The 25,585-nt window shown below is 39.9% G+C and overlaps 1 protein-coding gene across 2 annotated transcripts in view; it reads left to right on the top strand.

Annotated features, from left to right (window-relative positions):
- Dek (protein) overlaps positions 1-25,585 on the top strand; it is a 147,793-nt gene that overhangs the window by 68,195 nt on the left and 54,013 nt on the right. For both annotated transcript variants that reach the window (XM_067143325.1, XM_067143324.1), the window contains exons 4-5: positions 25,100-25,254; positions 25,400-25,582. In XM_067143325.1, coding sequence (XP_066999426.1) covers positions 25,100-25,254; positions 25,400-25,582 — 338 coding nt within the window. The remainder of the gene's footprint in view (positions 1-25,099; positions 25,255-25,399; positions 25,583-25,585) is intronic.

Here is a 25,585-nt window from a genome sequence, read left to right as displayed (position 1 = left end):
TGATGGTCACTGACTTGCTGTTATGTGTGTGTACAAGTAGTTCGCCCGTTTACGAGGATGCCTGGACAGTGTTTCTGACAATCCCCGTAGCGGAAGACCGGCGATCACCGCCAGTGGCAAAGATATTGAGAAGGTGAGAACATTAACCTGTATACTGGGGAGGCGACTTAAGTCGCTCGATTAAATAACCGCCAGGTGGGGAGAGCGACTTCAGTTGTACACTGCTGTATTATTTTTTTCCTCGACTTTCAACCTAGCCTGAGTTATGAAATTCATTCCTCGTTATTTGCATGCCCCTACCATCAAGTGGTATTTTTAGTAAGGACTTCCACTTGACAGAAACAGAGCAGGCAGAGCTGTATGCCATTCAACAAAATTTGCTTCCGTGCAAAAGCGCGATATGTGTTCGCGATGCACGGGAACTAGGCTAATCAGCTGTATTCTTGCTATGTGCTTACTCAAATGCTTTAGTGTTTTATGAGACTGGGAACTGTATAGTATATCAGTGTGGGAAGGAGTACTGTAATTACGGGGAGGAGTGAATTTGAACTTACTGATGCGTTGCATTTCTGTTGCATGAGAGTACTTTTAGTCATAATTGTGTCTTCCAAACGACTTTGAGTTGAAGAATTACATTATGACAGCTTGCTTTCACGTGTACATGAAATGTTGGAGTTTAGCGATGAGGACGATGACTTCAGTGACTTCCTTTCAGATAGTGAAGACAATTCGTTCTCTGGAGGAGGCGGCACAAGTGGTACAGGACAGCATTGTGGTGCTATCACAGTGAATGGTCGCGGATTCGACAGTGACGATGGAAAGATACAGGCAGGCTCAAACAGCAGTGATATGTCAGGGCCTATTACATGGGTAGAAGATGGACAGAAAAGGAATAGATTTCCAGCAAAATTCATTCCTGGAGTGAAAAGACAGTTCTTGGGTGTAAAGACTCCAGAGGATATTTACGAACTGTTTGTGGACAATACTATCTGTCAGTATATTGCTGAGCAAACTAATATTTATGCTCAACAGAAAATTCGTGGTAAAACACTGGTGAACAAAATGAAATGGAGGAGTAGGGGGAAAAAAATGGACTCCTACAAATAAGGATGAAATAAAACTTTTATTCCGACTTTTGCTTCTTCAAGGGATTATCCACAAACCTACAATGGGGCATTATTTTTCTCGTAACAAGTTATTGGCCACGCCCATATACTAAGAGATCATAACGGAAAAGAGGTTTTTCCTTCTCTTGAAATTTCTCCATTTTTCTGACAATGAGGCATACGATGGGCAGATGTCTCCTAAAGTATACAAGGTAAAGCCATTCCTCGATCACTTTGTGAAAATGTTTCAACATGCTTGCATCCCTGATGACCAGCTATCCATAGACGAAAGTTTTTTCCATGGAAAGGTCGCCTTGGTTGGAAGGCATGCATTCCAAACATTAGGTCCCAGTTCGGAATGGAATCTTACAAAATTTGCGAAGCGAAAGTGGGTTACGTGAGGAATATGTTGTGGTACACTGGAAAATCAACAGAACTCAACAATGAAGTCCATGACATTGATCTATCACAGTCTTTGCAGATAATCAACTGAAACAAGGATACCTGATAGAAATGGACAATTATTATAGCAACCCTGAATTAATAAGACTTGCTAAATGACCTCGATACTGACGCAGTGGGTACAGTAAGAACCAACTGGAAAAATCTCCCTAAGGAACTTATGAGTAAAAAGCTGAAGAAAGGAGAGGTAACACCTGCTTATCGAAAGAAACTCATGGTTCTAAAATGGAAGGACAAGAGACGTTTGCATGCTCAGTAGTATCCACGATGCTGAAATGCGAACTGTCCCTATGAGGAAAGGGCGAAACCAAAGAGAAACCTGTAGTTTGCACTGACCACAATGATTCTATGGGGGGAGTTGATCTTTCCGATCAGTACATCATTACGTACTCCACAGCAAGGAAGCGAATGAAGAAATAATACCAGAAAATTTTCCGGCGTCTTCTGGACCTCGTGGTATTCAATTAATCATTTTCCGACATGGAGGAAAATTCAATCACCTGCAGTTCAGAATTCACCTCATCGATAAAATCCTCAAAGTACACAGGTTCAACCCCCCGCAAAAGCAATGCCTGTCCTTCCCCCTGCTCCCACAGAAAGATTCAGCGGTAGGCATTTTCCTGATGTGAATCCACCAGCGAGGAGAAAGGCAGCATGGTGTGAAGAGGTGCGTGGTGTGTCTGGCGAAAAGAGAGAGATGTGAAACAATCTACAGGTGCAGTGAATGCGATGTCGCACTCTGTGTTTCTGTGCTTATCACATGCAAGATGTGTAAAAACAGTGCGTGAGATGTAAACTGTGAGAATAGTGTAAATAATATAATTAGTGAAATCAGTCCTCATGTGTAAATTCATTGCGATAGAGAAGTAATTACTGTGAGAAGATGACTAGAACCAGGCTACTGTTGTAAGTGCTTACTCTCAACTTATTATTGCAATTGCAAATCCTGCATGAAATGTATTTTTTTTCCATTGCTGTATTTATTTCAGAAATTGTAGATTAGTTAATGATAAAGTGTATTTGCAGTGTATATGTTTTTAATATTCCTGAAATTAATATGAAAATATGTATACTCTGGAAAGAAATTTATATTTGTAATATACAGAAGTTAGTACGAGACGTAGGTCGTTTTTGCTCAAAAACTAAAACACCTGCAAATATTAACAAATAGGCGAAAAATCACTTTCTATATCAGAATTAGGATATACATAGCATTTTATTATCAAGTATTTCAAAATTTGGAAGGTTTCTTCAATTTATTTGATTATTTTTCGAGTTACGAAAATTCGTCCCCACCAGAGCGGAGTTACGATATTGCGCGCTTCCCAGTTAACGGGTTCATCACTAACGGTCGGTGATTAACTGAGCGCATGATAGCGGATGAACTGTGGATTAACCGTGAATCCGTGCGACAAATCATTACCCAGAAGTTATGGAAGAGGAAAAAGTGTTCTCGTCTTGTGCCATATCACTTGACTGACGATCAGAAGCAGTCATGTTTAGAGGCTTCACAGGATTTTGTCGAAGTGGCAGATGCGACACCAAATTTCTTGAACTGTATTGTCACTGAGGATGAAAGCTGGTGTCTCAGGTACGACCCTGAACCGAAAAGGCAAAGCCCGGGGTCTCCTCTTATCAGAAAAAAGGTCAGAGCTGAAGTCGCGCATCAAAACGATGCTCATCAACTTTTTCGGTAGTCAAGGCATTATACAGAAGGAATTTCTACCTGAGGGATCGACGTTGAATGCTGGACGGTACATTGAAATTTTGACCCGTTTCGTGAAACGTCTACGCAGGGTGTGACCCCAGTACGCACAGCAAGGTTCATGATTTTTCTTTTCCATGACCGCTCGCCTACACACTGCCAGTGTCATCAAACAGTTCATGTCAAAAAAGGGGGCAGTGCAACTTGAACATCGCTCATACTCGCCAGATCTCAATCCTCCAGACTTCATCCTATTCCAACGGCTCACTCACTTTGAAAGGAAAGAGATTTGACGATATTCCTGGCATCCAACGAAACGTGACAACGCTTTTGTACACCATCCCAAAGGAAAACTTCTTGCAAAGTTTCCAAGACATGCATCGCCGATCTCAGCAGTGCATATTATGGGAGGGGACTATTTCTATGGACAATAAGGTCACTGTCGTACATTGTTCATCTATGTTGATAGTACAGGACTATTCACTGAACTTTATTGTCTCAGGTTCTTTGAACCTGACACACCGGCAAAACGCTAATTTGATATTCTGACCTCAGTAAACCTAATACTTTCTGCAAGCTTTCCAGTGTGCTGTACGGAACCATAGTGTAGTTGGTAAAGGCGTGGCGGAGCGGGCTTGCATGTCAGGTGGGAGGTTCGATTCCAGGGCAAAGATTACAAATTTTTGTAATATTTGTTTATTACGTACCGCGCGCAATGTAATTACAATACCTGCTTTCATGCAAATTGCGTGTGAATGTGTTTGTGGCCCTAGGAAGGGCCGATTACTTAGTAGGCCGGATACATACAAACCAGAAATAATAGGAACACAACTGGTCTGACAATGTTTTATCGCAGCAAATGCTCGATGTGATGATCGTTTTGGTTTCTGCACATGCGGGCCCAGTGTCCAATAGATCATCTTGCCCGCTCAAGCATTCCAGGTGTAATTGCTCGGCAGGCATCCGTGATCAGTTGCAAGAACTGGTCGGAGTTTTCCGCTGCTTGAGTTTAGAAAACGTTTTTCAAATGTCCCCACAAGAAGTAGTCTAATGGCGTTAAATCCGGTGATCTGGTGGCCCAAGAAACAGGACCTCCTCGTCCTATCCATTTCCCTGGCAGTTCCTCGTTCAGATGCTTACAAACTGGCGAAGCCAAATGTGGTGGAGCTCAATCCTGTTGCAACCACATCCTTGAATGATCGTGCAAGAAGGGCACATCCTTCAGCAGAAGTGGGAGTTCCTGACACCGAAAGTACAGGTAGCGTGGGCCCTTCCAGTGGCCCTCAAGGAAATAAGGTACAATCAGGCGATCGCTCAAGATTCCACTCCAGACATTTGCTCCCCATCGTACTTGATGGGCCGCTTGTCCCACCCAGTGAGGATTGTCCAGACTCTAATAGTGCATGTTGTGGCAATTGACGTTCCCATTATTGTGGAAGCGCGATTCGTCCGAGAACAAGGTATGCGATACGAATGCTGCATTATTGTCCAGCCTGCCTAATAGCCACCGACAGAACTCCATTCAAGCTTCAAAATCACGCCCTTGGAGCTCTTGTTGTAGCGTAAGATGCTATGGGTGAAACTTATGTTCATGCATTATTCGCCAGACGGGCGGCTAGCTGGTGTTCACTTGTGCAATCACCCTTGTACTGATGTGTGGATTATGACGAGCTGCCTCCAGAATGGCCTCTTCTGTTTTACCTGATGTAGCCGGCCTATTGTGGACTGGTAGTTGGTTGGTAAACGCTTGTTGTCCTTAGACGTCTTGCTTCCTCATGAATGAGGAGCATGTCAACGTATTCCTCTATGGAAAGCATGCCGAATGAGAGCAGAGATTAGAGTACATTCAGGCCCTACCCAGCGGAGTATGCGCAGGGCACAATATGAATAACACCGTCATTCTACTGTTTGAATGTGGCAAATGTGGGCCTTTGTTTGCGTATTCAAACATAGCGATGCAAAAATATTTGAACAATACAGGATTCAAACCACCGCTGGCACATTCCGTCACTTGGTAGGTGGACACCTAAGCACATCCACTACGCTACACTGCTGGAAACATGCTGGTAGTACATGAGAGCAGAGTACATACGCTATCCAGTTCGGTGCTATCCAGTGCACTGTTATCTAGTTTTATGCATCGATTCCCCTCTTTGTTACACCCGGTCACAAGGTACGACACAACATAGTTTCATGGTAAAAGGCCGTTGTTACACGATTTCAAGGTGTCATGTTTTGCGAACTGATGATATGACATTTTGCTAGGGTTCAGAATCTTGTGCAAAATGTGCTCACTGAACATTAGTACCATACAGTATGCCTACATTGTTTTTAATATCATTTAGTTTAATTAGTATTTTTAGTAGTTTTTAAATGAATCAATGTACCGTACCTGCAAATTAACGTGTTTTAAATCTTAGCAATTCACCTAAGTTACAGTAACAGCTGAGGATGTTCCTAAATAAGGAACGAAACATGTACTGTTGACAAATAAAAAATTTTGCCAAAAGGCAAAAAAAGTATCAAAATGGTGGAAGAATTTTAAATATTGTAAAACTTAGTGATTAAATTTTGATACAGAAAATGAAGTTGATTACTTGCAATGTACAGTATTCTCGGGCCGGTACAATTCGGCCATTATTTCCTCAGAAAAGTTACGTTCACAAAATGTTTGATAGTCCATACAACGTTGACAGCATCATAAAAGGTCATTGAATTATGCTGCGGCTCTTCGGTATCATCGTTGTCGTGTTTGCAGTCACTCTGACCCCTTTGTGCGTCTCCAGCAATCTCGGAAATAGTCGTGGCTTCTGCAGTGTGGAGGTTAGTGTCAACATTTACATAATCGTCGAATAATGCTTCCTCTTCCAATTTACTCCATTTGCTGTCATTATCAGGAGCGTCGCCATTATCATCTGTGATATTACAATAATCATCATCATCAGAACTCCCTCCAAATCCAGCTTTTCCAAAAACAATTTTGAACTGGTAAGTTCTGAAACATAGTGCTATGGCGCAGCGATGTAATGCACTGCGTATCGGAAGAAAATAGTAGATATTAGTTTATTGTTTTTAATTTGTTTGATGACACAAGATTATTAGAACAACTCAGAGAATCGTGTCTTTCAGGGCCACTTCACACTATGCGGCAGGAATCGACTACAGAGTAGTTCATGAATTCCGTGTCGCTGAGCAATAGCCGTATTTAAATTTTTTACATTATGAACTGTATTTTAGTATGAGCTCGCCGCACTACTTAGCTGCCTTCCTCAGCCTACTGCCCGTTTTTATCGTCTCGTTATTGTCGAAAAGAAAGAAAGAAAGGATGTCGTAGGTTTCATTCACGTCCTATGATGAAAGATCGTTTGAAAAAAGGACTTTTCCATAAATTATTCGATTATTTATGTGGTGACCAAGTTTGTTACTTGATAATCCTTTTGATAAACTCTTCGAAAGTGTGAAAGAAGATATAACAAGAATGGATACCAAGTTGAAATAAAAGAAAGCCTTAACTTTGAGGTAGTTATAACTGAGATGGTCATTACTGGAGACCATGCATTTCTCTTTTCAACTCTATTGCTTTATATGTCTCATTTTAAATTCCAGTTGGTTGTATAAGGCTAATTCCAGAGAACAGTCCACCCAAGTAGGAAAAAAGTATAGTTTAAAATAAAACTGAACAATCAGTTTTTATGATAGATAAGACATGAAATTTTATTATTTTTATAATATGTATTCATTTATTGATGTCTTTCAGTTTTTAAATGTGTGGTTAATTGAACCTCCATGGGCAGTCTAAATTCATTTTGATATTTCTCAATGATTTTAGGAATTGCTATTTATTATGATGAAAAGGAATCAAAATTATAGTAAATGTTAATTCTAATGCTCTTTCTCTTCGTAGTAAAACACTTATTTAGGTTATTAACTCTTTATATAAGGTGTAATAAGGCAATGAATTTATTTCTGCAGCCCATGTAAACACGCGACAAAAAGATATAAAAGTTTCTGTGGACGAAAAGTGCATAGCTCAATTTGAATGAAATTTGGTACGCAAAGTCAATACTGCACACCCTTTCAAGCTGCTATATCATCCGTTTCAAATTTCAAATGGATTCATACGAAGCTGATAGTAAAATACGTTGCGTGTTTAAGACTTCCTCATGAGCACTTTCCCCGCCGTATGGAGTCTTGAGTACAGGAACGCATTATGTGACGCAATACTTTGCCCGTAGGGTTCAGTTCTGCATGACACTCACTTGTAAAGGATGTATTTCAACTGAGGTAATCTTTAGTAATGCCGCCTACTCACAAGGAACGTTGTAAACGGTATTACGAGGAGAATAATGAAGATTTTAAAAGGAAATAAAAGGGAAAGGCATGCAAGGAAAAGGAGGAAGATGACACCTGCCCTGTTATGCATATGCCGCCAGCAGGTACGAGAATCTGTGAAGAAACACAGAACTCAGAAGAAACTTCAGGGCTTATCAACAGTAACTGTACTTCTTGTACTACAAGTCCAACAACACATCGATTACAGAGCCGAGTACACCAACGTCTGCTTGTAAATGCAAACACATTGGGGAAAGCTGTAAACCGTTTGGAACAAGTTTTACCAGCGAGTCCACGGAAGAAAAGGGAAGTTGTTTCTGCGCCCATTGCAAAATTTTGTGCAAGTTCATCTACCTCTGTCAAGCGCAGGAAATAAAGTTCTCAAATTTCTTAATCGGTATAATATCAGTTGGTCATCTCCTCGAGCAAGATATTATATCACCGTAAGGACAGTTCTGGAGAAAAATTAAAACAAACTATTCATGTGCGTCACAATGCAAGAAACATTCCAAGTGTTGATGTTTGTATCATAACTGAAAGTGATGGTGATGTTTATTTTGTAACCAATTTTTCCAAGTGCAACAATAGAACTAACTGACAAAAGATGAGTGCTTTTTAAATGAAGGTGAAATCGAAAGAAAATTATCGGTGCCTCATTTTACTCGTGAGAAATGGTATTTTGATGAGGCCATGCCAGGAGCTGAATGAACAAGAATGTTTTTTTTTTTTTTTTAATTTTGTATATGTTTTTGATCAAGCTTTCGTTCAAAATGTAGGCTACCCATTTACTGTTATTAGTGGTAAATAAATGTGTGACAATTCATAAAAACACTTTATTAAGTAGGTCGCATGTCAGTACTAGTATTATTATTGGGAGGGTGCTTGTAGTTCAATAATCTCACTATCATAAGCCGCGGGACCTCAGTTGTTACCTGAAATCCGAACCACCGGATATGACTTTAACCTCAAAAATCACATGCATTAATTGGGACTCGTACCCAGTCCGCCTTGATGGTTGCAAGCAGCTTGACCGCTGCGCCATCACGCCCCTTCTTTATTATTACTTACTGCGATATTAAATAAACATTTTATCATTCAGTGATCGTATTTGATGTGGAGTTTAAGATTTATTAGCCCCTCATGCCATGTCGCCATAGCACAGATTTGCGTGTGTAATCCAAAACATGCGTCAATCGCCTTTAACTGTATTATGCAACTTACACATTTTTATTTTTGCAAATGTACATCTGTCCTTGTAAACAATATTACCAATAAAAGTTACCGCAATTTGCAGAATTTAGGAAAAAACATTAAGGTATGTGAAGTTAAAAGTCCATTCCATGTAAACACCAATCGCTACGTTTAACATTTTATAAAATAATGTACATCAGGTTTACAACAATGAAATTTATGGGGGTTATTAAGTATCATTAAACGTTGTTATATATAAATCTCAATTTGTTTAGATGGTAAGATTCATATAAATGTTAAAAAGAAATGTACAAATGTAAACACGCAGTGCCTCGTATTGGCTGTAATGCAATCTTCCATGTTTATTCGGTCCACTTGTCTAGATATATCATACTGAATATTTTTCTTCTTCTACTGTGTTTCTCACGGTGGTGGAGTCGTGGGTGCAAACCAATCAATCAATCACTACTGATCTGCATTTAGGGCAGTCGCCCAGGTGGCAGATTCCCTATCTGTTGTTTGCCTAGCCCTTTCTTCAATGATTGCAAAGAAATTGGAAATTTATTGGACATCTCCCTTGGTAAGTTATTCCAATCCCTAACTCCCCTTCTTATAAACGAATATTTGCCCCAATTTGTCCTCTTGAATTCCAACTTTATCTTCATATTGTGATCTTTCCTACTTTTAAAGACACCACTCAAACTTATATGACTGTGTTGCCCATTCAGGGTTCCCAGCGACCTGGAAAGTCAGGGATTGTTAGGGAATTACAAAATTGTCAGGGAAGTATTTTAAAAGTTGGCATGTGTCGGAGAAAGTCAGGAAAGGTGACTCAAATTTTTGTGCCGGGTAATTCATACTAATGACAAAATGCAAGCTGTGAATCCTCTGAAGCGAGGAAAAGTGATCTGTTGATAAGGTAAGTTGAATTTTACTTTTAAAAAATCAAAATGTACATGTTTCGTGCTTTGGTAGCATTAAAACAACATGAGTTTGTTGAAATGTTGAACATTGTGTGGCAGCTCTGGCCCTACCAAGCTATACAAGTACATTTTTATCCCAACAAGGTATCTTTACATTGTTGAGATAAATGTATTTGTGCTTTGACATATTTTTTGTGTACAATTAACATGCTTTTGTTTTGTTTCTGATAAGGTTATGCATTAGATAAGATGGCAAGAAAAGCAACTTTCTTGCCATCTTATCTACAAATTTTGAATTAAGGGATGAATCCAGCCACTTGGCTTAGTGATGTACCGGACAATAAATTTGAAGCCTACTTTAATGTGTGAAGAAAGAAGTTTAAACTCAGCAATATGGGGTGCCAGGCAATTCATTCACATAGAACTGGACCAAAGCACACTCAGTTTGAGAACATTAAATTAAGACAGCCATCATTGTCACAATTTTTTTTGTAAAAGCTAGCGCTAGTTGAACAGAATTAAGAAGTGTAGCTACTAGTTCAACAGAAACAAGAAATGTAGACATCGAACATGGATCTCTTGATAACGCCGCTGTCAAATCGTGTGTTAAGTTCAATAGAAACCATTAAGACAGTTAAGGTGTAGAAAGTGGAAAGTTGATGCATTGTGCTACTTCTTATTTTAATAAAGATGAAGTAGCCAAAGCAGAAATTTTATGGGCGTTATAGTTGTTGCTAGTAAATACAAGAGGAGGTCCTATGCAGATATACGTGATACATTTAAACTTACGTTCTCAGATAGTGGTATTGCATAGAAATTCACCTGTGAAGTGTTCGTACATGATTAATCATGGTATTGCACGACATTTCAGTGAGTTATTAATCAACAATTCGAAAACTTGTAAGGACTATGTAGTTTTTGATGAGTCACTCAATAAGGTAACACAACAAGGACAAATAAAACAGGTTTATTGACTAAATTGGGAGCCTAACTTATTCCTACATAACATGTATTATACAAAGACTCACCAGCTCGCAGGGACCAGTTCACTGCATTGACTTGTACTACAGTGTTCCCACTGAAATATTGTACAGTACGATGACTTGTATATGTTCATTGTCTGGAAGGAGCCTTAAATGTATTTCACCATACCAAGGCATATGTTGCAAATGCTAAGTTGCCAGATAGTAAGTCCTGTAAAAATATTAATGAACAAATCCAAGACCCATTAATAAAATGCAAATTAGCATTTTCCAAAACCATTTATTTTTAATGTGAGCCTTTTCTCGGGAGATTTCAAAGTAACAAACCGTTTGTTCCATTTTTGTTCTCCCATCTGAATAAAATATTAAGAGGTTTGATGAATCGCTTTGTCAAGCGTAGTAAAATGGCAAATTACATTGAAATTGGGAGTGTGATTTTGCTTAATCTACAGGAACCAACAAACTTAATTGAGGTAGGTAAAGTTGATGTTGGATTTAGTACGAAACTATAGGCTTCTGCTTGTATATATTGTGTATATATTGTATACTTATATAATCTTTTTGTGCACATCATACAATAAATAAATAAGTGGCAGTTTTGACTGAACTGTTGGATAAGAGTCCTTTAAAGTATAGATTAGTGAAATTTTTATGAGTTTTGAACCCACATATATCAGCCAAGTCTTGGTCAGACCAAGACCAGCTACAATACATCAGTCCTTAATGCAGCTATCGATATTAGCTAAAATGGCAACCCAATCAGTTTGTTCACATGTAAGCATGAGCCTGTGCGAAGCATCTGTTTAGTTCTTTCTGTTGGTTTGGTTTGATTAAGAAACGTGAGTGTAGTCATGTTTTTATTGAAATGTGGTTTTAAAACTATTTTGATATATTAGGATGTGTTGATCCTATTGCATGCCTGGGATGTACTTCATATTACAAGAGATGCACTCACATTCAGATCATGTGTACTTAATGCATCGTGACGATTTCATAGTTAAAGTAATTAATTAGGGTGTGCATTAAAACATTTGAGGATAAATTTGTCAATAGAGAGTGTAACTTTTCGATGATGATGATGATGATAATAAATAAATAAAATCATGAATAAAATATATAAATAAAATTACTCAAAAACTTAATAAAATTAATAAGCATAATTAACCGAAATGTCCGTAGTATGGGCGCCAGAGTTCACCAGAATGGATCCCTCGAATTTAGATAAGAGCATGATAAACTGTATATCCCAGGGCGTGTACATAATGCTGCGTACTGGTACATCTGCTGCAGGCCTTACCCAACCTCCTGAAAATGACTAAATAGGTAGGAACTGCACCTAGGTTCATCAATAACACTGATTCTTAAATAGCTAACTATATTCTTAACAAAATCCGTGCATAAGCACCTCATCAGCATACAACATTATACATATAATACACACATAAAATATTGCTGGAAGATTCCATATTTACTACAACAACAATAATAAATCGTGGGAAATCGAAAGCGAGAACTAAGCTACCATTTGTAGATAATCCGATGTACAATGTACAAATGGAAATTCTAAGTTCCCTGAAGGGAATTAGATTCTTTTCCACCAATAGAGCATACATGTACAATGTACATGTATGAAGATAAATACCCTTCACTGTCTCTATATCAGTTCGACTTACCGATTCTCATAATCGGCAGTTATCACATCACACAGATACTGTACCTTGTACTACTGTGTTCACATATTTTAACACTTGTTGTACAGATATATACACACGTCTGTCGATCCTCAACATAAATTATGGAAAGTCTGAGATAGCTTTCACCAACATGTAATGCTAGGCCGCCACAAATGCTGCAATACTTAATGCGCAAGCACTCTCCACAATCAGCCACTTTCCACGAACATAACAAGACTACGCTCCACGAACGTTTGAAGTCAAGTCCATTGCAGCCGTGTCACTCCAGTACCGTGTATCAGCACCACTTCCTTCCCGAACAGTGCGTCAGTTGTAGTTCTCTTATACAGTGTCACTGGTTGTAGTTATCTTCCTTCTCGTTCCTTTACAATTACCAGGTTGCCGTCGTATGATCAACCTATATAGACATCAACATCCCCCTCCTCTCAGATGATACGTCTGGATTGGTGCTTGCCCGCCAATCATGAGTGATCTCTACTGGTCAATACCATGCCCTGAACTCATACTAGGTTCCAAGACAATAACAAACACTCGGGTTTATTAAATGGTTCACCGAACTTCCCTAGTACAACATCAACAAACACATCTCATCAGACACTGGGATATATACATGACTCGTGAATTTCCCGACACAAGTACATCACAACAAACACTGGGGTAGCCATATGACTCAACCAAATTGCCCGAGTTATTAAAGCAATGTTTTCCCACTCGTGCAAAATAAATTACTCATACCTACATATGTGGATATCTTCCAGCTTACCAATATAAATGGCAAAATATACAGATGAAATACTGATGATAATAATAATAAATCAAATACTGACAATAATATCTCTAACTTCTACATATAATTCGGGGGTGTGATATATGTACTATCACGCGGATGTGTTTCGTGTACTTGATGAGCTGTTTTTCTGGATAAGGCCAAAACTCTGTGTTGGTGTCAATCCTAGTACATTTCTTAATTACTGTACCTTTTGAGAATTTTAACAGTGAGGTTGTAAAAAGTTATAAGATCTATTTATTTTATCTGTGAATGAAGGTTATATTTTCCTTGTTAAATTACAAGACAAGATGGAGACAAAACCGACCCTAATAACTACAGGGGAATCTCGCTGCTAGACATACCATACAAAATATTTTCAATAATCATCCTTAATAGGATAAGTTTACAACTTGAGAAAGAACTACGAGAATATCAAGGAGGTTTCAGACCCTGGAGGAGCTGTCCTGATCAGATCATGAGTCTTAAGTTGATAATGGACTATAACAGGAGAAGAAACAGAGATATGCTGATAACATTTGTAGATTTCAAGAAAGCTTATGATTGCATCCTTAGAGAATCTCTGTTCAAAATTTTAAGACACCTTGGACTACACCCCAAATTAATAAACATGATAAAATTAACTCTCACTAACACCAAATCAAAAGTGAAGTTTAGGAGTGAAACATCAGAGACATTTGAAATGAAAACTGGACTACGGCAGGGAGATGGGCTCTCACCACTATTATTTAATTGTGCTCTAGAACTGGTAATGAGGGAATGGTTTAGGAAATGTCCCCCCCAAAATAAAGATTGGCCAAAAAATCAAAACAAATTGTCTGGGTTTCGCTGATGATTTAGCATTACTAGCAGTGGACATAAAAAAAAAGCAAAAACCCAGATATCAGAACTTCAAAACATTGCAAATAAAATCGGCCTCAAAATATCATTTGAAAAAACAGAAATTATACCCCAAAAACCAACACAACTAAAAGAAGTTACCATAAATGGTAATTGTACCGGGAGGTACACCTCCACTCCGCTAATTTAAAATGTGCGCCGGTTGAAACTCCTCTGCTGGAGGAAGTCTGAACTTTATCTACGCTATTAATTCTTTACCTTCTCAGAAGATGTCACCACGTGGAAAATTTTGAGTTTTTGAACTGTGTCATTTTTGATGTGTTTTTGTTTCGCTTGAAGTAAGAAGTGTGAACTTTCTCTTCTAGAGGACACTACTGAAGATCAACAATAGTGCACCCTAGTGCGGAGTCAAAGAACTATTTTGTTGGAGAAATTTTTATTTCAAATGTTTGTTTCTTGCTAAATTTCTTTCTGTTATTGTTTAAGTTGGCTGTATACCCCTCTTTTCCCCCTTGTTTTAGATTTATCCAATCCCGAATCTCTTTTAGTAATTTCCGACCAATCCGATGTATCTTCCCCCATCTTGGATATGTTTCCGTACCCTAGCCAATAAAGTAATTGTGGGCGGGTGTTTTCATTCCCCTAACGCCTAGAAACTTCCGCGAGAGGATTTAAACTGCTGATTTTAGGGTCTCCGGGCCACTTCTGTTCCATCTTCCAGTGTATAAAGTACATAGCAGGAGGCGGGAAGCGCCTCTTTCTTCGGCAGCGGTCAACAATAAGGTAATGGCCGATTAATAAATTCTTTCTTTGCTAGCTCAGCAGTTTAACTCTCAGGGCGGGTGCGAAGCGTTCCTCCATGTAACCTTTTCCTAAAATGTAACGATCTTTTCTTCTATTCTCTTTTAAGCTGCATATTGGGATAGAGAGTGCTAACCCTCTCGAGCTCCCACTCACATTGTCTTGAGGTGAACTTATTTTCTCAACCTATTCTTCGTTAATGTAAAACAAATTGCTCTTTTCTAAAGTCACCTCGGTAGTATGGGATTAGCCCTTGCATTAGTGGCCTAGAGCCAGATTAGGTTTTTAAAAACAAGTGTATTAGGAGTGCAGATTGCCTCCTCTCAAATTGTTATTTTAGAGGTCATGTAATTGCCCCTTTTCATTTAATAGACCTCAGTAGGTTGGGTATTGTACCCCTGTGTCTATGTCCAGTGAGGACAACTTGAAGGTGGAGTTTGGTGTGGCCTGGGAGAGGCTTAAATTTTGAGAGCGAGTGGCTCTTTTGAAAATTAAGTGTTGTATGCCTCGTGGAGGCTTTTCTGTGTAATTTGGAGCAAGGGCTCCTAGGTATGAATGGGGTTTTCTGCCCCTCTGTTAAAACTCGTGTTTGGGGTAAAACTGAGCTGATTGCCCAAGCTGTGTAAAATCAGGGCGCGAAGCCCAATTCCTGTAAATATTGTAACTACCCTTTTTGACTTGCTACTTTGTACCTACCATGCTTGTTATTTCTTGTTTTTGAAAAGAAAATATAACCTTGTTAAATTTTAAATTAATTTTGCTTTCGTAGCTGGAGACCTATTCACACCCGCACCTTCTTTCACCTCTACCTACCACGGAAAAACTCTGTAACAAGTGGTAGCAGAGCGTGGTTGAATGGGTCTCAATTTAGCCCCTTTTGACGGCTAAACATTGTTTGTTTCGAACTCTAACTATTTTCCCAGTTGCTGCAATTTTTTGAGTTTTTCAAAATTGTTCTGTCACCATGCCCGGCCCTCGCGATGTGCTCCATCTTAACTATTTGCGCAAGGAGGAGCTGATCTATGAATTGACTATTAGAAATGTACAATCTGGAGGCACGGTTGCAGTAGACACAAACAAGCTTAGAGAGTCCCTAGATTTGCCCATTTCCATCCCCAATTTGGGAGAGAAAGAAATTGACGACTCTCTTTCCACGATCACGGAGAATATTACTGGGCTAGCTTCTGTAGTTAGTTTTTTTGATGAAAATGATCCTTCTCCTAATCAAATTAAGCCTGTGCAAGCTAGACTATATCATTTTTCGAATAGGGTTAACGATCTGTTGTCTCTAAAGTTGAATGACGTTCAGAAGAAGGAAGCTAGTACGCTGCTTGAAAATATGTCTGAATTATCTAGCAAGGTCACTCAATTGTTAACAGGGGAGGTTCCTCCCAAAAGCGATCTACCCACCACAGTGAATGCAGGTAGTGAGGAAGCGCCTCCCAAGGGAGAAGTTAATAGGATAACCGTTGCTGCTCAAACTATTCCTGCCCCATTGGACAACGAATCTGAACGTCGTGCATCGTTGAGTAACATCCGTTCTGAATTAACTTCCTTGCCATTGAAACCTTTACCTACTATGTCACCCGGGTTTAGCAGCTTGCCTCACCCATTGGCAATGTTGCTCAGAGGTATCTCTAAGTTTTCGGTTAATACCACCAGTGAAGTAATTTCATTTTTAAGATTTCTGGTTGAATTTCAGGATCATGCACTTGTGTTTTCTCTTTCTCCATGTCAAATTTTGCAAATTATCTATCCGTATGCTATTGGTATTCTCTCGGATAAAATCGTAAGAGCCATTGCCGAGCAATCATCTATTGAGGATTTCCATGCCCATTTGCTAGCTAACTTCATCCCGGCTAGGGCCAGGTCTTCCCTTATTCAGAAGTACTATTATCGTGTACAGCGCTTGGATGAGAACTTGGCTAACTTCATACAAGACATTAAGTTTTATACTCGGGTGTTTGCTCTTCACTTCCCTGAGGATCAAATTGTACAAGCTATTGTGGAAGGTATTTCACCATCTTATAGGTCATACTTGTGTTTCGCGGCGTGCCCGCAAACTTTCTCTGAACTTGAAGCGTTGGCCGTTTCAGCGGAAGGAGTTAGGTACGCCGATTCTTTGCGTGTGGCAAAAGAACCCCCTCCTTCGTTTAGTAATACTCGGCCTCCACCTCGCCGACCAGTCACACCCCGTAAATGTTATGCTTGCGGGTCGCCTGACCATCTTCGCAATAAATGTCCATTGGTCAAAACTAGTAGGGCAAATAATGGAGCTGGTTCAGCACAAGGCTGTTTTAAATGTGGGGCTTTCTCACATATCGCCAAGAATTGCCCAAATTCGAATAGCACCCCCTCCTGGTCAACTTCTGGTGCAAATTCCACCTATGCCAATAATAAAAAGTGACTAGTGGCTTCGGCTGAGTCGACTAATCTATCTTCCCGAGACTCAGCCCCGGGTAAACAGGTTGTAAATTCAGGGAACGAGCAATTTTCAAATTCATCTTTTGAAGGTCCCAAAGAGTGTCTTAGGATTGCGGCGGATTCCCCCGCACCGGTCCCCTTTCTCAAAATTGAGTTAAATAACGAGCCTATAACAGCTCTCTTAGATTCAGGTAGTGTTTGTTCTATTATTTCGGCTGATTGGTATTCAAAATTGAAATCTGTTTGTAAACTTCCTAACTATTGTTTGTCGGCGATCCAATACGTTTCGGCTAATTCCTCTCCATTAGAAATTCTCGGTTCCTTATATGTCAAAATTCGTATTTTTCAATTCACATGGAAAGTTAAATTGTTTGTGGCCAAGCATTTGTCTTGCCCCATTATATTGGGAGCGGACTTTATTTCTCACACTGGTCTTGTGCTCGATCTTCAGAGTAGTTCTTGCACTTTCAAATTTGCCTCTAATTGTAATATCCCTCTATTAAAGTGTAATTCTGCATCATGTTCTTCTATTTCGCCTACCCAGGATGAGATGTTGTTAGACCTTAGACATCTACCTGAGGAGCAGGCTGATAGTATTCGCAAATTGTGTCAGTCGTTTCCCGAGGTGTTCTCTGATACTCTTGGTGTTACTGACCTTATTGAATACAAAATTGAGGTCACGGATTCGATTCCTGTCCGTTTTCCACCTTATAGGCTATCTCCACCTAAAATGAAGGCTCTAAAAGAAATCATCGATCAGATGTTGAAGGACGGTATTATTAGGCCCTCTAAGTCAGCGTATTCTTCGCCTATTTTTTTAGTCCCGAAACCCCAAGGAGGCTTCAGGCCTGTCATTGATTACAGGGCTCTCAATCGGAAGGTGGTGTTACAATCTGTGCCCCTTCCCGACCTTCATTCTTGTTTTTCATGGTTTCGTAAGGCCAAGTTCTTTACTATCTTGGACTTGAATCAGGCCTATAATCAAATTCCCCTTGCCGAAGAGTCTAAACATCTTACAGCGTTTGCCACGGACTGGAATTTATACGAATACAACCGCGTGCCTTTCGGGCTCCCCACGGGAGCAGCTGTACTCACTAGGCTACTAGATAGGGTCTTCTCCGACATCAAATTTGAGTACTTATATCACTACTTGGACGATGTCGTCGTATTTTCAGAGACTTTTGAAGAACATCTAGATCATCTGCGAGAAGTTCTCGATCGCCTTCGTAAGGCTGGGTTAACTGTTAAGTTGTCCAAGGTTGCTTTTGCTAAGCCCTCTATGTCTTTCCTAGGGCATATTGTGTCACCGGATGGTGTAGCAGTCGATCATTCTAGAACACAGGCCATCCGTGATTTTAAACCTCCCAAAGACATTAAAGGTATCGCCAGGTTCATTGGTATGGTGAATTTCTTCAGGAAGTTTATTCCTAACTTCGCTAATAGAGCGGCGCCCTTAAACCTTCTTCGTAGGAAAGGCATCAAATTCGAGTGGGGACCTTCTCAACAAGCCGCTTTTGAAGACCTTAAATTAGCTCTTTGTAATGCCCCTGTACTTGCTATGCCTGATTTCTCGAAGAAATTCATCGTCCAAACCGACGCGTCGTCGTCAGCAGTAGCGGCAGTCCTTCTTCAAGAGACTGAACTAGGGAGGCGACCCATCGCCTATGCGTCTAGGACCTTGTCAGCTCAAGAAGCCAAGTATTCCATATATGAGCTCGAAGGTTTGGCAGTCTTATTCGCCTTAGAGAAGTTCCGTCTTTATCTGGAACATGTCAAATTCGACCTGGAGACAGATAATCAAGCCTTAAGCTGGGTCTTAGGTAGGCCGCGTTGTACTGGTCGTATAGCCCGCTGGGCCATTCGTATTTCCGCCTTCCAGTTTGATGTTAGACATATCAGAGGTACCGAAAATGTTGTTGCTGATGGACTCAGCCGTATGTTTTCTAACGACGTCGAGACCCACGAACCGGTCGACAGTTCATCACCTTCCGAGTCCATACTATCTAAGGTTAATGCCATCCTAACAGATGCTCCCATGCTCTTTAGGGATATCGAGAAATACCAACGTGAAGATCTGACGCTGGCTCCGATAATGGAAACCCTTTCTTCTGGGGAACATGTTGTCCCTTATGTTCTGAGGAATGGTGTTCTATGTTGCCCTTCGAGGCATGATAAGATGATGAAAGTTGTTGTTACAGCGGTTCTTGTACCTATGATCTTCAAGTATTATCATGAGACCCCATTAGGAGGGCATCTTGGTATCTTTAAAACTCGTGAAAAGATTCGTGAAATGTTCATCTGGAAAGGTATGGACGGTGAAATCCGTGAACTAGTAAAGGCTTGTAAATCCTGTTTGCTTAGTAAACCGACCATGTCCACCAAGGTAGGCCTCTTGTCTTCTCAGCAAGCGTCGCGCCCCATGGAACGCCTGTATATTGATTATGTAGGACCATTCCCCCAGTCAAAGGGTAATGCCAACAAGTTCATCCTTGTGTGTGTAGATGGTTTTACCAGATTTTCTTGGTTATTTCCGACTAAGCTGGCTACCGCTCAGTCCACCATTACTTGCTTAAATTCTATTTTTACTTCTTTTGGTCCGTGCCAATATATTGTATCTGATAATGCGAAGGCTTTTACATGTAACTTATTTCGTAAATTCTGTTTTGACTTATCCATCTCTCATGTAACTACTTCTGCTTATTACCCTCAACCATCTCTGGCTGAACGGGTTAATCGTAATCTCAGGTCCGCACTTATTGCCTATCATCATGAAGATCATTCCAGGTGGGACACGTCCCTGCATTGGTTAGCTTTTGCTTTGAATTCGGCGGTTCATGAATCTCATAAGTTCACTCCAGCTTCCTTGATGTTCAAGTTTGTTCCTAACACGCCGCTCTCTAACCTTTGGTCTCTGAGTGACATTCTACCCGAGACAATAGATCCGGATAATATTAAAGATCTTTGGAAGAAGGCTAAAGCCAATCTTAAGGTATCTCATGAAAAGGTTAGGGAAAAGTATGATCGTGGACGGAGACCCACCACTTTGAAGGTAGGTGACCAGGTGATGGTCAAGAATTTTGTTCCCGCGGGCAAGCTTGCCCCCAGATTTCATGGGCCATGCATCATTCTCGATTTTCTTACGCCGGTTACATTGTTAGTAAGCAATCCAGCCACCGAGAGGATATTTAGGGTTCACCTGTCCCAGGTGAAACCGGTGTAAATTTTGTGTCAACTTGCTTCATATAATTTGATAGGAATATGAAGGTTATATTTTTTTTTTGAGTTCCACTCTTAAGGCATTCTGCTCCTTCTATTTTATTTTATATGTAAGCATTTCTGTAAAACCTCCCCCGATTTGTTAAACTGCCATCCTGTCCTTGCCACGGCCATTACCACGCTCCCGTCTCCTGCTCCACTACACACAGTGGCTGGCTTAGATGAAATGCCATGGATATCTGCACGCCGCTGGCCCCTCAATCTCTCTACATGCCTGTGCCCTCAAAAGAAACATGATGGTCCAACACAATTCTGCCGCCTAGCTTAAATGTTTCAGTGCCCCCGCAGCCGCGCGGCGCTGTGCCGCGGCTGGGTTCGAGGACGGGCCCCCTCGGCCCCAGCGAGGACGACATGTGCACGGCGAGCCGGAGCTCTCTTCCCGGCCTAGGCTGATGTGCGGCGCACGTCCTGCTACTTGCCCGCAGCCTGTATTCCTTCACCGCGGGCGCGGCGTGTTTCAACACCACTGCTCCCCTCATAGTGCGGGCGAGCGGTATCTCAGGGTACTTGAGGGGTCCGAGCGGCCTCCTTTGGACGCAAGCTGCAACGGCCGGTCTGGCCATCCAACTTCATCAACCTCAACTACATGGACAGTTACGATAAGCTATGACTACACTCGGGAATTCAACAGCAATATTTGGTGGACATTGCAAAATTTTTCATCACTTTTAAGTATTAAAAGTCTATCTTCGGAATTCTACTTCTACAAACTTAAAAACTTTACTTCATCTGCAACAACAAAATTTTGAAACTAAATCAAACCAAATTAAGAAAATCTTATAATTTTTTTTGGCAATTAATCTCCATATCTACATCAAAACTTGGACCTTGTTTTCAAACAATTTCATGTGTCACCCCGGGAGGAACTTTTGGGGGGGGAGGTCTGTACCGGGAGGTACACCTCCACTCCGCTAATTTAAAATGTGCGCCGGTTGAAACTCCTCTGCTGGAGGAAGTCTGAACTTTATCTACGCTATTAATTCTTTACCTTCTCAGAAGATGTCACCACGTGGAAAATTTTGAGTTTTTGAACTGTGTCATTTTTGATGTGTTTTTGTTTCGCTTGAAGTAAGAAGTGTGAACTTTCTCTTCTAGAGGACACTACTGAAGATCAACAATAGTGCACCCTAGTGCGGAGTCAAAGAACTATTTTGTTGGAGAAATTTTTATTTCAAATGTTTGTTTCTTGCTAAATTTCTTTCTGTTATTGTTTAAGTTGGCTGTATACCCCTCTTTTCCCCCTTGTTTTAGATTTATCCAATCCCGAATCTCTTTTAGTAATTTCCGACCAATCCGATGTATCTTCCCCCATCTTGGATATGTTTCCGTACCCTAGCCAATAAAGTAATTGTGGGCGGGTGTTTTCATTCCCCTAACGCCTAGAAACTTCCGCGAGAGGATTTAAACTGCTGATTTTAGGGTCTCCGGGCCACTTCTGTTCCATCTTTCAGTGTATAAAGTACATAGCAGGAGGCGGGAAGCGCCTCTTTCTTCGGCAGCGGTCAACAATAAGGTAATGGCCGATTAATAAATTCTTTCTTTGCTAGCTCAGCAGTTTAACTCTCGGGGCGGGTGCGAAGCGTTCCTCCATGTAACCTTTTCCTAAAATGTAACGATCTTTTCTTCTATTCTTTTAAGCTGCATATTGGGATAGAGAGTGCTAACCCTCTCGAGCTCCCACTCACATTGTCTTGAGGTGAACTTATTTTCTCAACCTATTCTTCGTTAATGTAAAACAAATTGCTCTTTTCTAAAGTCACCTCGGTAGTATGGGATTAGCCCTTGCATTAGTAGCCTAGAGCCAGATTAGGTTTTTAAAAACAAGTGTATTAGGAGTGCAGATTGCCTCCTCTCAAATTGTTATTTTAGAGGTCATGTAATTGCCCCTTTTCATTTAATAGACCTCAGTAGGTTGGGTATTGTACCCCTGTGTCTATGTCCAGTGAGGACAACTTGAAGGTGGAGTTTGGTGTGGCCTGGGAGAGGCTTAAATTTTGAGAGCGAGTGGCTCTTTTGAAAATTAAGTGTTGTATGCCTCGTGGAGGCTTTTCTGTGTAATTTGGAGCAAGGGCTCCTAGGTATGAATGGGGTTTTCTGCCCCTCTGTTAAAACTCGTGTTTGGGGTAAAACTGAGCTGATTGCCCAAGCTGTGTAAAATCAGGGCGCGAAGCCCAATTCCTGTAAATATTGTAACTACCCTTTTTGACTTGCTACTTTGTACCTACCATGCTTGTTATTTCTTGTTTTTGAAAAGAAAATATAACCTTGTTAAATTTTAAATTAATTTTGCTTTCGTAGCTGGAGACCTATTCACACCCGCACCTTCTTTCACCTCTACCTACCACGGAAAAACTCCGTAACAGTAATAAAATCAAAATTGTAACTTAATTTAAATATCTTGGAGAAATAATAAAACATAACCTAAATGAAAAAAAAATCTCAATCCAAACAAGAACAAATAAATTTGCTAAAGCACAAAAATTAACATGACAGACTTCTGAGAATTGAAAGGAGGATTGGAAGAACCTGCATCAACAAAAAATACCAGAAGGATGGGCAGTGGCTGTTAATACCTAACAAAGTCGTGTACAAAGAGCTAGAACCCATTACAGATACTATGTGTAAGAGGAGACTGGGATTCTTTGGACATATCATGAGGATGCAAGATTCGAGGCTTCTGAAACAACTAGTACAACACAATCTCGTCTCAAAAAATACCACAACAGGATGTAAATGGATCAGAAAAGTAAGAGAGGATCTGAAGGAAATAGGCCTCACAACAGAAGACACCACAAACAAGATAAAATTGAATACAAAACTCAAGAATACAAACCTCCGCTTTACCCTTACACAAAACAAACCAACAACACGCATATTTTCAACTGAGGAAAGGGCACGAAGATCAGAGCGTCTGAAGAAGTACTGGGAAGACCGCAAAGCCTGAACAATCCCTTCAAAGAGACATGAACGACGGACTGACTAAAGTGATCCTATGTGGTCATAAAAGAAGAAAAGGTATCAACTGATATACTGTCACTTACAGTACGTATTTACGTTGCCAACGATTTGGGTGTTAAAAGTGCTTTATATGAAAATGCATATGCTGCCAGGAAATTTCAAATTTATTCTCCTATTCATTATCTGAAGTGAAACAGATGTGGCAGTTCGGTGGATCATTATCAGAATCATTGTAATGAGAGAATTGAAATTCGCGACAAGGTTATGTTTCTAACAAATTTCTTGAACGAGGTACCGTACTGAAAAGCATATGGTGATAGAATTGTCATTCAAATAAATGTATTTCTAAAACAAATATTGATTTATAGGAAGGAGAATTACAGTCTGGAATAATTTACCAAGGGTGCCCCCTACTATATATTTACACCAATTTGATAAATTTCCAATTTCCTTTGAAATCACTTCAACATTGTTGTCCGGGCGCACGCTACTCCATTCTTTCCTGTGGACCGGCAACAGAAGCACACCTAGTATGAGAAGTAGGATGAAACTATCAGCATGCAATTCTCCAAATATTTCATCATCGTTCAAGCTGTCTTTGCTATGGCACGCCATGCTGACACCTGACAATACATTCGGTCACGCGGTACTGAGTGTTATAAAACTACACTTCCTGTGCCGAAAGCATTGTCAAGGAAAGAATATATCTAAATTCCGATCAACAAAGACTTTAGTTTGTAAACAAAACGAAATATTTCGATTAATAAACGGCGTATAGGATAAAATCGCACAAGAATGAAGCAATGTGAGGAAACGTTAATGTACGTAGCCGGTCGCCCGCGCACCAATACGAAACTACATTAATTAACGTAGCCCGTCATTAATGTGTTAAGAAAAGACTAAGTAGACAGTTGATACGTAAGCTGCCACTTGGACGACAGCCCTAAATTCAGATCATTGGTGATTGATTAGTTGATTGACTGAATTGAAACTGATCAAATATTCCCCCAGGACTGTTATTTTATAAAGCAATCCTATATTACCTATTTCCTTTACCATACTATTTCCATAGAAAATATTTATATTTTGAATTATCCACATATTGCTTATTCTCCTCAGTTTTCGGATGTTCTTATCCCATTTATGCTGAAATGCTTTTTTATATTGCAATAAAGAAAAAAATTACAATATCAATTTATTTTCATTTAATTGGCTTTTTTCACAAGGGTTTGGAATTTAAATTGAATGCAGTTTTAGAAGAAAGCTTAAAATTATACAAAATTGCAACAAAAACGGCCAAGTCAAAATTTATATTAACAAAAAAGATTGGTTCATTATGAGTCAGATTTCTCAAAACCACAGAAATTAAATATTAAACTATTAAGGATATAACTAAGGAAAAAAATCTTTTGTGGCTATCATTGCTTTGTCCCTAGAAGTTTTTCATCCATATTGAATAGTATGACTTCAGTGCCTTGGCCGGTTTTGATACTAGACGCCTCAATATTCTCTGTTGTACCAAGTGAACGGTTTCTTCCTTTTGTTGTGCTCTTGTGTCATTACTTACTGTAACTTAATCTTTCTATTCTGAAGCTTGCATATTTATTTTATTTTCAGAAATTTAGACCTGATGCATTGAAACCGCTCCATAGAGTGCTTTTTGGAAGAGTTGGCAAATCTGCAACCCTTAAGAAGAACATACGAAAATTCAATGGATTTGATTTCCAGAAAGACTCGGATCAATTTGAAAAGAAGAAACACATGATGCAAAAGTAATATACTTACTACGTACCACTTTTAAGATATATCTATTATAATATCCAGCCTTGAAATTGACATTGATTTAAACTTAATTGGCTTGAATATGTAAGAAACTAGTACATTAATTTAAAAATAATTTTCTTGGTGTTTCTTTAGGTTGGAAATGAGATTATTGATAATGCTGTGCTCGGTCCTTGATGTGGAAAAGAAAGGAAACCGAGAAGCTATAGCGGAGAGGCTAATGAATTTCCTCCTAGAACCAAAAGACTCTGGAAAACCACCTCCAGCACCGCGTCCCAAACGATCAGCAGCTAAGGCAAACAACAAGAGCTACTCAGAGTA

Source organism: Anabrus simplex, chromosome 3, assembly GCF_040414725.1.
Source record: "Anabrus simplex isolate iqAnaSimp1 chromosome 3, ASM4041472v1, whole genome shotgun sequence".
Lineage (NCBI taxonomy): Eukaryota > Metazoa > Arthropoda > Insecta > Orthoptera > Tettigoniidae > Anabrus > Anabrus simplex.
The sequence above is the reverse complement of the archived record's forward strand: the minus strand, read 5'-3'. Positions and strand labels throughout refer to the sequence as shown.